Raw genomic sequence first — 13,860 nt, 5'->3', positions numbered from 1 at the left:
AGACCTAGGTTATGTGGAATGCACAAATAACAACTATGAAATTTGAAAAGCCAGTATATATCTGGAAAAAGAAAATGGGAAAGCTTACTGTAAATTAGGCATAAAATATTTGAATTATGATTTTATCTCCCCCAATTAAATCTCTATGTATTTTCACTTTGCAGATTGTTTCAAGGTTTTCCTTAAACCTAACCAAATTTCTTAAAATTGGTTTAGAACATACTACACTTATTTAATTGTTACAGAGATATAAATAGTCCTTATATCCTTTTCAAATAAGTATTTATGAGACTGTCACCTCATACCTCTTTAAAAACCTTCATGATCAGATCACTGATCATAATCCAATGAATACAGAAACTCTAGCTATAAACCACTGATTAAAAACAAGAAAATAAATTACACTTTTGGTATTAAGTACCATCTTGTTTTGAAATTTAAAACTGACATTCTATCAGAATGCCTGTTTTCAGCACTAGGATTTGGTTATATGTTAAAATTTACTTCTCATCAGCCATTTATGACATTCTCCCATAGAATGGAATACATGAACATTTCTGATAAATTTGGTCCTATTTTACATAATTCATCAGATATTTCACAGAAGGATAGCAGTTCATTCCCACCTATGTTTAAAAGCCAGTGAAGAGATCGGTACAAAGTCCCCTTTTATTTCCATGTATTACTGTTATTTTTCTTAGTTATCAGTTCATAGAATATTAGATGATTCATCCAGTTAATGATTACTGAGCATAGAATGGTTAATTATAACATAAACTTAGAGGAAAATAACATAAAGTTGTTTGATTTCTCAAGGCCATTTACAATGTGGTTCTAGCTCAAGGGCTGTCAGGTACTTAGCCTTTTCCAGTACTTCAATTGATGTTTAATGACTGTTCTCCTTTGCTGTTCAGTTCTTTCCTGACTGCTTTCTACTTTGCTCTGTGCTCCCACAAACACATTCCTTTAGAATGCAACTCGTGTCCACCACAGTTCCAAGCACAAACTCACATCTGACAATAATCAATTCTAGCATTGCTAAGTTTACTTCTACCTGTTTATTACCTGAATGAGAACAACAACATCTTGGCATAGTTCAGGGTCCCTGTGTCCTCTCAATTAAAGTGCCAAATGGAATCTTTCATTAGGGAGAAAAGAAGCTAATTATATACACCTCAAGAGGCTGCTGACCAAGAGGTACTGTAAAAACATAGTAATTCAGAAGGATCACATGGATAAAGGATTTTCTTCTCTGGAGACTTACTTGGTGTGGCCTTTGTGACAAAAAAAAAAATATTTATAACTCACAGTGATACAAGGACAAAAATAGAAATGAGATTTCTTTTGTATCTTTAGCCTACATAGATATAATTGCTAATAATCATTCATTACTCTTATTCCTTAATATTAGGTAAGTATATCATAAATTAATTGAAACAAACCAATGTGCTAATTATAATGTTCTTTGGGAAGTAAAATGTCTATGAAACTTTTTATTTTAGGTTGTATAATTACAGATGTGTGCCCAGATTTAGATGTATAGAAGCTGATATGGTAAATAAAATAAAAAGTGAATAAAATAACCAAACTAACCAAACCAGTTGTCAATTGATAATAAGATAAACAATGCTACACACAATCAAAGTCCTAAAAATCACTTAAGCAAAGGCTGTGACTGTTTCATAACAGTAACAACACAGTTTATCAAGTGGGTAGATAGCAGAAGAGCATATAATATACTGTTGTACATATAAGTAAAACTGAATGCAGAAGAATACAGACTTATTTTTCAATAAATACAGTAGCACACTAGAGATTTTAGAAACAATGAAGTATATTTTGGCTTAATTTTATGTAACTTGTAAGAAAATGGCTGCTATAAGGAACAGTATACTCATGCCAAGGACTTCAGCAGGTGGTTAATAAACCCAAAAATAGCACAGAAACCGAAACCAGGTATGACTGGAAGGGAGAACTGTTTGTACCCTTTGTTATCTTAATTCCTGTAAAAGTAACTTTTATTCACCAGAAGTAATTGTCTCAGAGGCTTACTGCTGAATATGCTCACTGTTTTAGTTCTTTCTGAACTCTGACAGGCTCGTTCAACTTAGCTTTTCTGTTTCAAAACTCCTCTACAAGCTGAGTGCTTCAAACTGGTTTCTCTTGGCTTCTCACTAAATTGCTGTGTGTGGAAAAAACTGTCTCTGAACTCCATCAACTGAGTGCACTGACAGCATGAACTGAATGGAACTGTGAGACACTGCACAAACTCACTGAAAGTGATTAATCACTTTGTTAGCCCATCAATTAGATGTCATTTTGGGATTAAAGGTATCTACTGAAGGTATATCTGTATTTAAACCAGAGGGATTAAAAGTATGTGGTATGTGCATATGGGAACTGCTGAATTTATTCCTGATATTTCAGAATTAACCTTGTTATTTATGCAGCTGCAACAAACAATCAGAAATAGAAACTACCCATTATATATCACCTAATTCAAACTCATCCAGGTTTTCCATGTCCACTAGGACAAGGAAATGAGGAAATTGATCAATTATTAATAGGAAATATGGTAAAATCTCAACTATTTATGAAAACACCATGTTAACATTAAAGGTTTAAAGAAAAAGATTACTATTACCTGGCAACATGCAAGAAAGTTATAAGCAAATGTCCCACTTGTACTTTTTTTTTTAATATTTTTTATTACGTATTTTCCTCAATTACATTTCCAATGCTATCCCAAAAGTCCCCCATACCCTCCCCCCTACTTCCCTACCCACCCATTCCCATTTTTGGGCCCTGGCGTTCCCCTGTACTGGGGCATATAAAGTTTGCATGTCCAATGGGCCTCTCTTTACAATGATGGCCAACTAGGCCATCTTTTGATACATATGCAGCTAGAGTCAAGAACTCCGGGGTACTGGTTAGTTCATAATGTTGTTGCACCTACAGGGTTGCAGATCTTTTTAGCTCCTGGGATACTTTCTCTAGCTCCTCCATTGGGGGCCCTGTGATCCATCCAATAGCTGAATGTGAGAATCCATTTCTGTGTTTGCTAGGCCCCGGCAGAGTCTCACAAGAAACAGCTATATCAGGGTCCTTTCAGCAAACCCTTGCTAGTGTATGCCATGGTGGCATCGTTTGGAGGCTAATTATGGGATGGATCCCTGGATATGGCAGTCTCTAGATGGTCCATCCTTTTGTCTCAGCTCCAAACTTTGTCTCTGAAACTTCTTCCATGGGTGATTGTTTCCAATTCTAAGAAGGGGCAAAGTGTCCACACTTTGGTCTTCCTTCTTCTTCAGATTCATGTGTTTTACAAATTGTCTCTTATATCTCGGGTATACTAAGTTTCTGGGCTAATATCCACTTACTAGTGAGTACATATCATTTAGATTCCTTTGTGATTGTGTTAACTCACTCAGGATGATGCCCTCCATGTCAAAACATTTGACTAGGAATTTCATAAATTCATTCCTTTTAATAGTTGAGTAGTATTTGCCATTGTGCAAATGTACCACATTTTCTGTATCCATTCCTCTGTTGAAGGGCATCTGGATTTTTTCCAGCTTCTGGCTATTATAAATAAGGCTGCTATGAACATAGTGGACCATGTGTACTTCTTACCGGTTGGGACATCTTCTGGATATATTCCCAGGAGATGTATTGGGGGATCCTCCAGTAGTAATATGTCCAATTTTCTGAGGAACCTCCAGACTGATTTCCAGAGTGGTTGTACAAGCTTGCAATCCCACCAACAATGGAGGAGTGTTATTCTTTCTCCACATCCTCGCCAGCATCTGCTGTCACCTGAATTTTTGATCTTAGCCATTCTGACTGGTGTGAGATGGAATCTCAGGGTTGTTTTGATTTGCATTCCCCTGATGATTGAGGTTGTTGAACATTTTTTCAGGTGTTTCTCAGGCATTCGGTATTCCTCAGGTGAGAATTCTTTGTTTAGCTCTGAGCCCATTTTTAATGGGGTTATTTGATTTTCTGGAGTCCACCCTCTTGAGTTCTTTATATATATTGGATATTAGTCCCCTATCTGATTTAAGATAGGTAAAGATCCTTTCCCAATCTGTTGGTTGCCTTTTTGTCTTTTTGATGGTGTCTTTTGTCTTGCAGAAGCTTTGCAGTTTCATGAGGTCCCATTTGTCAATCCTCGACCTTACAACACAAGCCATTGCTGTTCTATTCAAGAATTTTTCCCCTGTGCCCATATCTTCGAGGCTTTTCCCCACTTTCTCCTCTATAGGTTTCAGTGTCTCTGGTTTTAAGTGAAGTTCCTTGATCCACTTAGATTTGACCTTAGTGCAAGGAGATAGGAATGGATCAATTCCCATTGTTCTACATGATAACAACCAGTTGTGCCAGCACCATTTGTTGAAAATTCTGTCTTTCTTCCACTAGATAGTTTAGCTCCCTTGTCGAAGATCAAGTGAACATAGGTGTGTGGGTTCATTTCTGGGTCTTCAATTCTATACCATTGGTCTACTTGTCTGTCACTATACCAGTACCATGCAGTTTTTATCACAATTGCTCTGTAGTAAAGCTTTAGGTCAGGCATGGTGATTCCACCAGAGGTACTTTTATCCTTGAGAAGAGTTTTTGCTATCCTAGGCTTTTTGTTATACCAGATGAATTTGCAGATTGTTCTTTCTAATTCGTTGAAGAATTGAGTTGGAATTTTGATGGGGATTGCATTGAACCTGTAGATTGCATTTGGCAAGATCGCCATTTTTACAATGTTGCTCCTGCCAATCCATGAGCATGGGAGATCTTTCCATCTTCTGAGATCTTCTTTAATTTCTTTCTTTAGAGACTTGAAGTTTTTATCATACAGATTTTTCACTTCCTTAGTTAGAGTCACGCCAAGATATTTTATATTATTTGTGACTATTGAGAAGGGTGTTATTTCCCTAATTTCTTTCTCAGCCTGTTTATTCTTTGTGTAGAGAAAGGCCATTGACTTGTTTGAGTTAATTTTATATCCAGCTACTTCACCGAAGCTGTTTATCAGGTTTAGGAGTTCTCTGCTGGAATTTTAGGGTCACTTATATATACTATCATATCATCTGCAAAAAGTGATATTTTGACTTCTTCTTTTCCAATTTGTATCCCCTTGATCTCCGTTTGTTGCCTAATTGCTCTGGCTAGGACTTCAAGTACAATGTTGAATAGGTATGGGGAGAGTGGACAGCCTTGTCTAGTCCCTGATTTTAGTGGGATTGCTTCAAGCTTCTCACCATTTATTTTGATGTTGGCTACTGGTTTGCTGTATATTGCTTTTATCATGTTTAGGTATGGGCCTTGAATTCCTGATCTTTCCAAGACTTTTATCATGAATGGGCGTTGGATCTTGTCAAATGCGTTTCCTCATCTAAGGAGATAATCATGTGGTTTTTGTCTTTGAGTTTGTTTATATACTGGATTATGTTGATGGATTTCCAAATATTAAACCATCCCTGCATCCCTGGAATAAAACCTACTTGGGCAGGATGGATGATTGCTTTAATGTGTCCTTGGATTCAGTTAGCAAGAATTTCATTGAGTATTTTTGCATCAATATTCATAAGGGAAATTGGTCTGAAGTTCTCTATCTTTGTTGGATCTTTCTGTGGTTTAGCTATCATAGTAATTGTGGCTTCATAGAATGAGTTGGGTATAGTTCCTTCTACTTCTATTTTGTGGAATAGTTTGTGCAGAACTGGAATTAGATCTTCTTTGAAGGTCTGATAGAACTCTGCACTAAACCCATCTGGTCCTGGGCTTTTTTTGGCTGGGAGACTATTAATGACTGCTTCTATTTCTTTAGGGGATATGGGACTGTTTAGCTCATTAACTTGATCCTGATTTAATTTTGGTACCTGGTATCTGTACAGAAAATTGTCCATTTCGTCCAGGTTTTCAAGTTTTGTGGAGTATAGCCTTTTGTAGAAGGATCTGATGGTGTTTTGGATTTCTTCAGGATCTGTTGTTATGTCTCCCATTTCATTTCTGATTTTGTTAATTAGGATGTTGTCCCTGTGCCCTCCTGTGAGTCTAGCTAAGGGTTTATCTATCTTGTTGATTTTCTCGAAGAACCAACTCCTGGTTTGGTTAATTCTTTGAATAGTTCTTCTTATTTCCACTTGGTTGATTTCACCCCTGAGTTTGATTATTTCCTGCCGTCTACTCTTCTTGGGTGAATTTTCTTCCTTTTTTTCTAGAGCTTTTAGATGTGTTGTCAAGCTGCTAGTTTATGCTCTCTCCAGTTTCTTTTTGGAGGCACTCAGAGCTATGAGTGTCCCTCTTAGAAATGCTTTCATTGTGTCCCATAGGTTTGGATTGTTGTGGCTTCATTTTCATTAAACTCTAAAAAGTCTTTAATTTCTTTCTTTATTCCTTCCTTGACAAGGGTATCATTGAGAAGAGTGTTGTTCAGTTTCGACGTGAATGTTGGCTTTCCATTATTTATGTTGTTATTGAAGATCAGCCTTAGTCCATGGTGGTCTGATAGGATGCATGGGACAATTTCAATATTTTTGTATTTGTTGAGGCCTGTTTTGTGACCAATTATATGGTCAATTTTGGAGAAGGTACTGTGAGGTGCTGAGAAGAAGGTATATCCTTTTGTTTTAGGATAAAATGTTCTGTAGATATCTGTTAAATCCATTTGTTTCATAACTTCTGTTAGTTTCAGTGTGTCCCTGTTTAGTTTCTGTTTCCAGGATCTGTCCATTGATGAAAGTGGTGTGTTGAAGTCTCCCACTATTATTGTGTGAGGTGCAATGTGTGCTTTGAGCTTTACTAACGTGTCTTTCATGAATGTGGCTGCCCTTGCATTTGGAGCATAGATATTCAGAATTGAGAGTTCCTCTTGGAGGATTTTACCTTTGATGATTATGAAGTGTCCCTCCTTGTCTTTTTTGATAACTTTGGATTGGAAGTCGATTTTATTCGATATTAGAATGGCTACTCCAGCTTGTTTCTTCAGACCATTTGCTTGGAAAATTGTTTTTCAGCCTTTCACTCTGAGGTAGTCTGTCTTTTTCTCTGAGATGGGTTTCCTGTAAGCAGCAGAATGTTGGGTCCTGTTTGTGTAGCCAGTCTGTTAGTCTATGTCTTTTTATTGTGGAATTGAGTCCATTGATATTAAGAGATATTAAGGAAAAGTAAGTGTTGCTTCCTTTTATTTTTGTTGTTAAAGTTGGCATTCTGTTCTTGTGGCTGTCTTCTTTTTGGTTTGTTGAGGGATTACCTTCTTGCTTTTTCTAGGGTGTGATTTCCGTCCTTGTATTTGTTTTTTTCTGTTATTATCCTTTGAAGGGCTGCATTCGTGGAAAGATAATGTGTGAATTTGGTTATATCGTGGAATACTTTGGTTTCTCCATCTATGGTAATTGAAAGTTTGGCCGGGTATAGTAGCCTGGACTGGTATTTGTGTTCTCTTAGTGTCTGTATAACATCTGTCCAGGATCTTCTGGCTTTCATAGTCTCTGGTGAAAATTCTGGTGTAATTCTGATAAGCCTGCCTTTATATGTTACTTGACCTTTCTCCCTTACTGCTTTTAATATTCTATCTTTATTTTGTGCATTTGTTGTTCTGATTATTATGTGTCAGGAGGAATTTCTGTTCTGGTCCAGTCTATTTGGAGTTCTGTAGGCTTCTTGTATGTTCATAGGCATCTCTTTCTTTAGGTTTGGGAAGTTTTCTTCTATTATTTTGTTGAAGATATTTGCTGGCCCTTTAAGTTGAAAATCTTCATTCTCATCAACTCCTATTATCCATACATTTGGTCTTCTCATTGTGTCCTGGATTTCCTGGATGTTTTGAGTTAGGATCCTTTTGCGTTTGGTATTTTCTTTGATTGTTGTGCTGATGTTTTCTATGGAATCTTCTGCACCTGAGATTCTCTCTTCCATCTTTTGTATTCTGTTGCTGATGCTCGCATCTATGGTTCCAGATTTCTTTCCTAGGGTTTCTATCTCCAGCGTTGCCTCATTTTGGGTTTTCTTTATTGTGTCTACTTCCCTTTTTAGGTCTAGTATGATTTTGTTCATTTCCATCACCTGTTTGGATGTGTTTTCCTCTTTTCCTTTAAGGACTTCTTCCTGTTTGGTTGTGTTTTCCTGTTTTTCTTTGAGGACTTGTAACTCTTTAGCAGTGTATTTCTTTAAGTGAGTTATTAAAGTCCTTCTTGATGTCCTCTACCATCATCATGAGATATGCCTTTAAATCTGGGTCTAGATTTTCGGTTGTGTTGGGGTGCCCAGGCCTAGGTGGGGGTGGGAGTGCTGCATTCTGATGATGGTGAGTGTTCTTGATTTCTGTTAGTAGGATTCTTACATTTGCCTTCGGACATCTGGTTTTCTCTGGAGCTAGTTGTTATAGTTGTCTCTGGTTAGAGCTTGTTCCTCAGGTGATTATGTTAGCCTCTATCAGCAGACCTGGGAGACTAGCTCTATCCTTAGTTTCAGTGGTCAGAGTACTCTCTGCAGGCAAGCTCTCCTCTTGCAGGGAAGGTGCCCAAATATCTGGTGTTCGAACCTGCCTCCTGGCAGAAGTTGTGTTCCACTCACCAAAGGTCTTAAGATCCCATGGAGGGTCCAGTGAGGAACTTGGGGGTTTCCAGAAACTCAGCGCACAAGGAACCCCGGTGCTGGATTGGACCAATAGGGACTTGTGCCCCTAATCAGGCCGGGTTATCTGCTTCCCTAGTTAATGCAGTCTCAGGTCCAGCGCAATTGGAATGGAGCAGACGCTGGGTTCCACTCACCAGAGGTCTTAGGGTCCCGTGGGGGATCCTGTGTGGGTCCTTGCGGGTGTCCGGAGACTCCCTGGGCCAGGAATCCTGGTGCTGCAGTGGACCGGAAGGTGCTCGGATGTCTGGAGCCCGAAAAGGGCACTGCCTCAGAAGCTCTGTGACTCCCACCTGTCCCTGAAGCTGTCTACTTCTGTGTGCACACTCTCACCTGTGCAGACTACTTTTAGGCAGAGTCCCAGGACCAAGATGGCTTCCGCCGTTCCTGAGGCAAAAGCCTTTCGGGCCGGGTGGACACCTGTCCTCTGGCTGGGGAGGTGGTCGGATGTCTGAAGCCCCAAAAAGGCCGCTGCCTCAGAAGCTCTGTGGTTTCTGCCTGTCCCAGAAGCTGTCTGCTTCTTTGTGCACACTCTCACCTGTGCAGACTACTTTTCGGTGGAGTCCTGGGACCAAGATGGCTCCCGCTGTTCCTGAGGCAAAAACCTCGTCCCACTTGTTCTTTATATAACCAATTTCCATTGACCTCTGGAAGTAAGCCTAGGGATACCAAAAGAAATGATATCTGGCAGACTGATGTGTTTTACCTTGCAGAAATTGGGAAACTAATGTCGTACACAATGCCATTGATACATATTTAAGGTTTCAATGGGCAACTGCTTTGAGTTTTGAAAAGGCTGATTCCATACATTTACTGAAAATAATGGTTACTATGGGGATAACTGCTTGAATTAAAACTAACAACGGCCCCACATATATCTCCAGCAAAATGAAGCAATTCTCTGCATACTACAATATAAAGCATATTAGCATACAATTCTCCAGTACAATCATTTGTAGAAAGGTCTAATCACACTTTAAAAGAAATACTTATAAAATGAAAAGGAAGAGTAAAAACTATCAAGGATAGACTAAATAATGCTTGTTAACTTTAAATTTTCTGAACAGTAATAAGAACAGAACAATAGCAGCTATGAGACACTGGGTTATAGAAAAAACTTTGAAAGTGAATCAACCTATATACTATAAGGATGTGGTAACATCACCATGGAAACTTGCAATAGTTTTGCTTCTGGTCAAGTGGTTTGGTTTATGTTTCTACAGGAAGTGAAAATCTATGGAATACCATCAAAACTTATAAAGATTAAAACTAAGCAAGAAAAGTCTCCTGAAAACTTTAACAATTGATCTGAAACGTTTATTGTAAATGTCTCTGTTTATAATTTGAAATAAATGCTTGGTACAAAAAAACAGAGAGAGAGAAAGAGAGAGAGAGAGAGAGAGAGAGAGAGAGAGAGAGCAATTAATGACAAAACAGAAAAAGGAAATGTACTGAGAATTATGGCTTCTTTAAAAAGCACAGAAATGTTACTTGAATATGTTTTTCTTTTAATCCCAGGTTTGATATTTGGGGCTGCTTCATATTATCCACAGCAGCTAACTATGATTTGTCTTGTGGTCTGGCAGGGTCTTGATTTTGTCACCTGAATATAGTTTACATTTGGAGTTCTGGAGACACTTTAGAGGGTATATAAATATCAGCACCCTGAAGGAAGCAATGCTGCTGCTACTGCTGGTTGCTGGTTGCTGGTTGCTGGTTGCTGGGTGATGGGTGATGGGTGATGGATGATTGATGGATGATGGTCACTAGTTGAAGATATCCTGACAGTGAAGATTTGACTTGCCCCAAAGATCTCAATGCCTCTAATTATTAGGAAGTATTCTAATGATAATGATCTCCCTTTCTCCTCTGTCTTTCTCTCCTACCTAGTGTTGTGAGATTAGAATGATAAAGAAGGGCAGTAGAGAAAAGAACACAATAAAATAGTCAGACTACAGGCCAGAGGACAACATGTGGGGCCATCTCTTTCCTTTCACCATGCAGAATCCAGGGATTTGACTCAGTTATGACCTTAGAACTTCCAGTTTGGTATCAAGTGCCTGAACTTGATGAGACATTTCCCTGGCTTTGATTCTTTTTCTTTCAACCTGTGAAATTTATATCTCTTTTCTTGGACTATTTTCAACAATAAATATGTAATATATTACAGTCTGTAAGCAGTTAGAAACAAGGCAAATAATCTTTTAAGTTCTACTACCGATCTACTAAAGAAATACTGGGTATAAAAGATTGAAAATTGTTGGGGGGGATGGGTAGCTGAACTATAGAGAACTTAATTAATTTGTATAAGGTCTGGATTGATCTCTAGCACTGCAAAAGCAAAAAATAATAAAAGGTAAAAATAAAATAAAATAAAATAAAACATTCTATTAATGAAATCATTCCTAGTTCCAAAGCACTTAAAGACATGGTCTCAATTATAACCATTTGAAACAACAGAAATGTTCTTAGTGATGAGTTTTTAACTCGCAGAGGAAATCACCTAGAGCTGAAAAAAAAATGTAGAATCTGAATTTGAGGAAAGACTCAAATCTGAGAAGGTTCGATTAAGCACAGCGGGTGAAGGTGATGAGATGGAAACCATGACAGGAGAATTGGGAGGACGCGTGCACCTGACACTACCAACAACGCCAGTAGTACTTCCAAAAAGATAAAAACTATCTACTGACTTATTTTAATTGGAACATATCAACAGAGAGTACAGAAAATAATCCTAATTCTCTAAGTGTATTTGGTGCTGAGGACCAGTAAGGAGGAAATAAAAAGTGTTGGTGAGGAAAATAGTTCACATATTTCTTTAAAGTATATCACAAGGAACGAGGTAGTAACCAAGAAAAGGAGGAAAGGTGTAATAATAGTTCCATGCTCATAGGATTGTCATGTAATAAATACTATATAAAACCAGCAAAAAATCAAATTAAAAAAACCTTCTTTTATTAATGATGTAACTGTAAATCTCAACAACCCAAGGCATATCAGTAATACACTCCAGAATATATTTGGGAGTGTACAGCAGGCAAAAGCAAATGACTCTATTATAATATTAAATCCCGTTCTGCAGCATTATGATGGGGTATCTATAGCTCCATTATCACAGTCAAACCATTTATGACATTTTCCTGTAATGCCTAAGATAGCCCCACAGTCTCCCCATTGCCACTTTCATGTCTTTGTTCCTGAATGTATAGATGACTGGATTCAAAAAAGGAGTGATAAATGCATCAAAGATAGCAAGATATTTATCAAGGTGTGATGTTGGTGAAGGCCATGTATAGAAAAACATCAGTGGCCCAAAGAACAAGATGACCACAGTGATGTGTGCTGAAAGAGTGGAAAGGGCCTTAGATAATCCACCAGAAGAATGTTTCCAAACAGTGAATAGAATGAAAATATAGGAAATGACCAGTAGAATAAAGGAGCCCACAGAAATGAGCCCACTGTTGACAGTGACCATGAGCTCAAGCTCTTGAGTGTTTGTGCAGGCGAGTCTGAGGAGTCGGGGCAGGTCACAGTAAAAACTGTCCAGTGTATTAGGACCACAGAAAGGCAAGTCTACAACAAACACTAATTGTACCACTGAATGAATAAGACCAATGACCCAGGAAGTGATTAAAAAGAACAGACACACTCGTGGGCTCATGATGATCAGGTAATGCAGAGGCTTGCATATGGCTACATATCTGTCAAAAGCCATGGCTATGAGCAGCACCATCTCAGTTCCCCCAACTGCATGACTGAAGAAGATCTGAGTTATACATCCCCAGAAGGAGATGGTTTTGTGTTTCTTGAAAATGTCACAGATCATCTTAGGAGCCGTAATTGAGCAGAATATCATATCAATGACTGAGAGATTAGCTAAGAGGAAATACAGGGGGGATTTCAGATGAGGATCCAAGGTTACAGTGAGCACAATGACAAGGTTGCCAATCATACTTGCAAAGTAGAACAGCAAGGTGAAGAAAAAGAGTAAAAACTGAACCTCCCATATATTAGTGATCCCGAGGAACACAAACTCTGATACTACAGAGCAATTCATTCCATACGTTGCTTCCAACGTCAGAATCAGCATTCGTATTTGCTGAGGGGAGAATAAAAATGAGAACAATTTACCGAGGCAAGTTAGTGTTTAGAAAGGAAAGCCTGCAACTGTGGAGGTAATTATTACATTAATATTACACACAGCAACATAATCTCTATCACATACACTAACTTCCACTTAGATGGGTCAGTTGATTTCTGCACAGCATCATAGTTTTTACAACTAGCTACTACTACTAAATTAGTTTCATCTGTAGACTGTGTAGTCTATGCTGTTGCTTAATAGTGAATGGATATTTTCTATTTCTTCTTGTCCAAGATATTCTACCTGAATGACCAAAAAAAAAAAAAGTCATTTTTAAATCTCTTTAACCAAAATTATTTATGGATTGCTATGGTTTCAGCCATTCATCACAGGCAGTTAACAGTTTTCAAAATCTCTACACTGTTGTTACTATTATTACTGAATTAAACTTTAAACATTTCTTTCTTCAACTTCCTAAATTTCTCTCATTGTATTGTACATTGCACAAAGTCTAATTCTCAAACTCCAGGTAAACATGCCTTTTTGGAAAATCACAGGACAATAGAATCTTCGTCACAAACTCAATAATTTTGTCCTGGCTAGTTTTTAATGTCAACTTGACATAAGATAGAGTCATCTGAGGAAAGGGAATTTCAATTGAGAAAATGCCTCTGTAAGATCAGAGAGTAGGCAAACCTGTAGTGCATTTTCTTAATTAGTGACTGACGTGGGAGGGCCCAGTCTATTGTGAGTGATACCATGATACCATCCTGGGCAGGTGGCCCTGGGTTCTATCAGAAAACAGGCTGAACAAATAATGAGGAGCAAACCAGCAAGCCTCCAAGGCCTCTGCATCAGCTTCTGCCTCCTGGTTCCTGACTTGTTTGAGTTCCTGTCCTGGTTTCCTTTGATGAGGAATAAAGATATATATATTTTTTTGCTTTTGATCCTGGTGTTTTTAAAATAGCAATAATAATGCTAAGACTGCTGTTAGTATTTAGTTCACTTTGTAATTCATAATTGTGTAGCTGTCCATTTCTTGAACCAAAATGTAACCTCTCGCTGCTCAGTAGTAGAGTACTTTCTTAGCATATGAGGCCCACTTTTGAATCCTAGGACTGCAAAGTAAAACATAAAATGAAATA

At 38.0% G+C, this 13,860-nt stretch overlaps 1 protein-coding gene across 1 annotated transcript; it reads right to left on the bottom strand.

Moving 5' to 3' along the window:
* Positions 1-11,758: 11,758 nt before the first annotated feature.
* Positions 11,759-12,721, bottom strand: LOC110289503 (olfactory receptor 4F15). The gene has a single exon (XM_021155731.2). It carries the CDS (start codon positions 12,719-12,721, stop codon positions 11,759-11,761), a length of 963 nt encoding a protein of 320 aa, XP_021011390.1.
* Between the last annotated feature and the right edge of the window lie 1,139 nt (positions 12,722-13,860).

The sequence above is a fragment of the Mus caroli genome, unplaced genomic scaffold (genome assembly GCF_978045245.1).
Source record: "Mus caroli unplaced genomic scaffold, Mus_caroli_1 scaffold_2, whole genome shotgun sequence".
NCBI lineage: Eukaryota > Metazoa > Chordata > Mammalia > Rodentia > Muridae > Mus > Mus caroli.
The sequence above is the reverse complement of the archived record's forward strand: the minus strand, read 5'-3'. Positions and strand labels throughout refer to the sequence as shown.

Bases quoted from the DNA above. Each gene is read 5' to 3' on its own strand.
- LOC110289503 (XM_021155731.2), bottom strand. From the start codon at position 12,721: ATGCTGATTCTGACGTTGGAAGCAACGTATGGAATGAATTGCTCTGTA.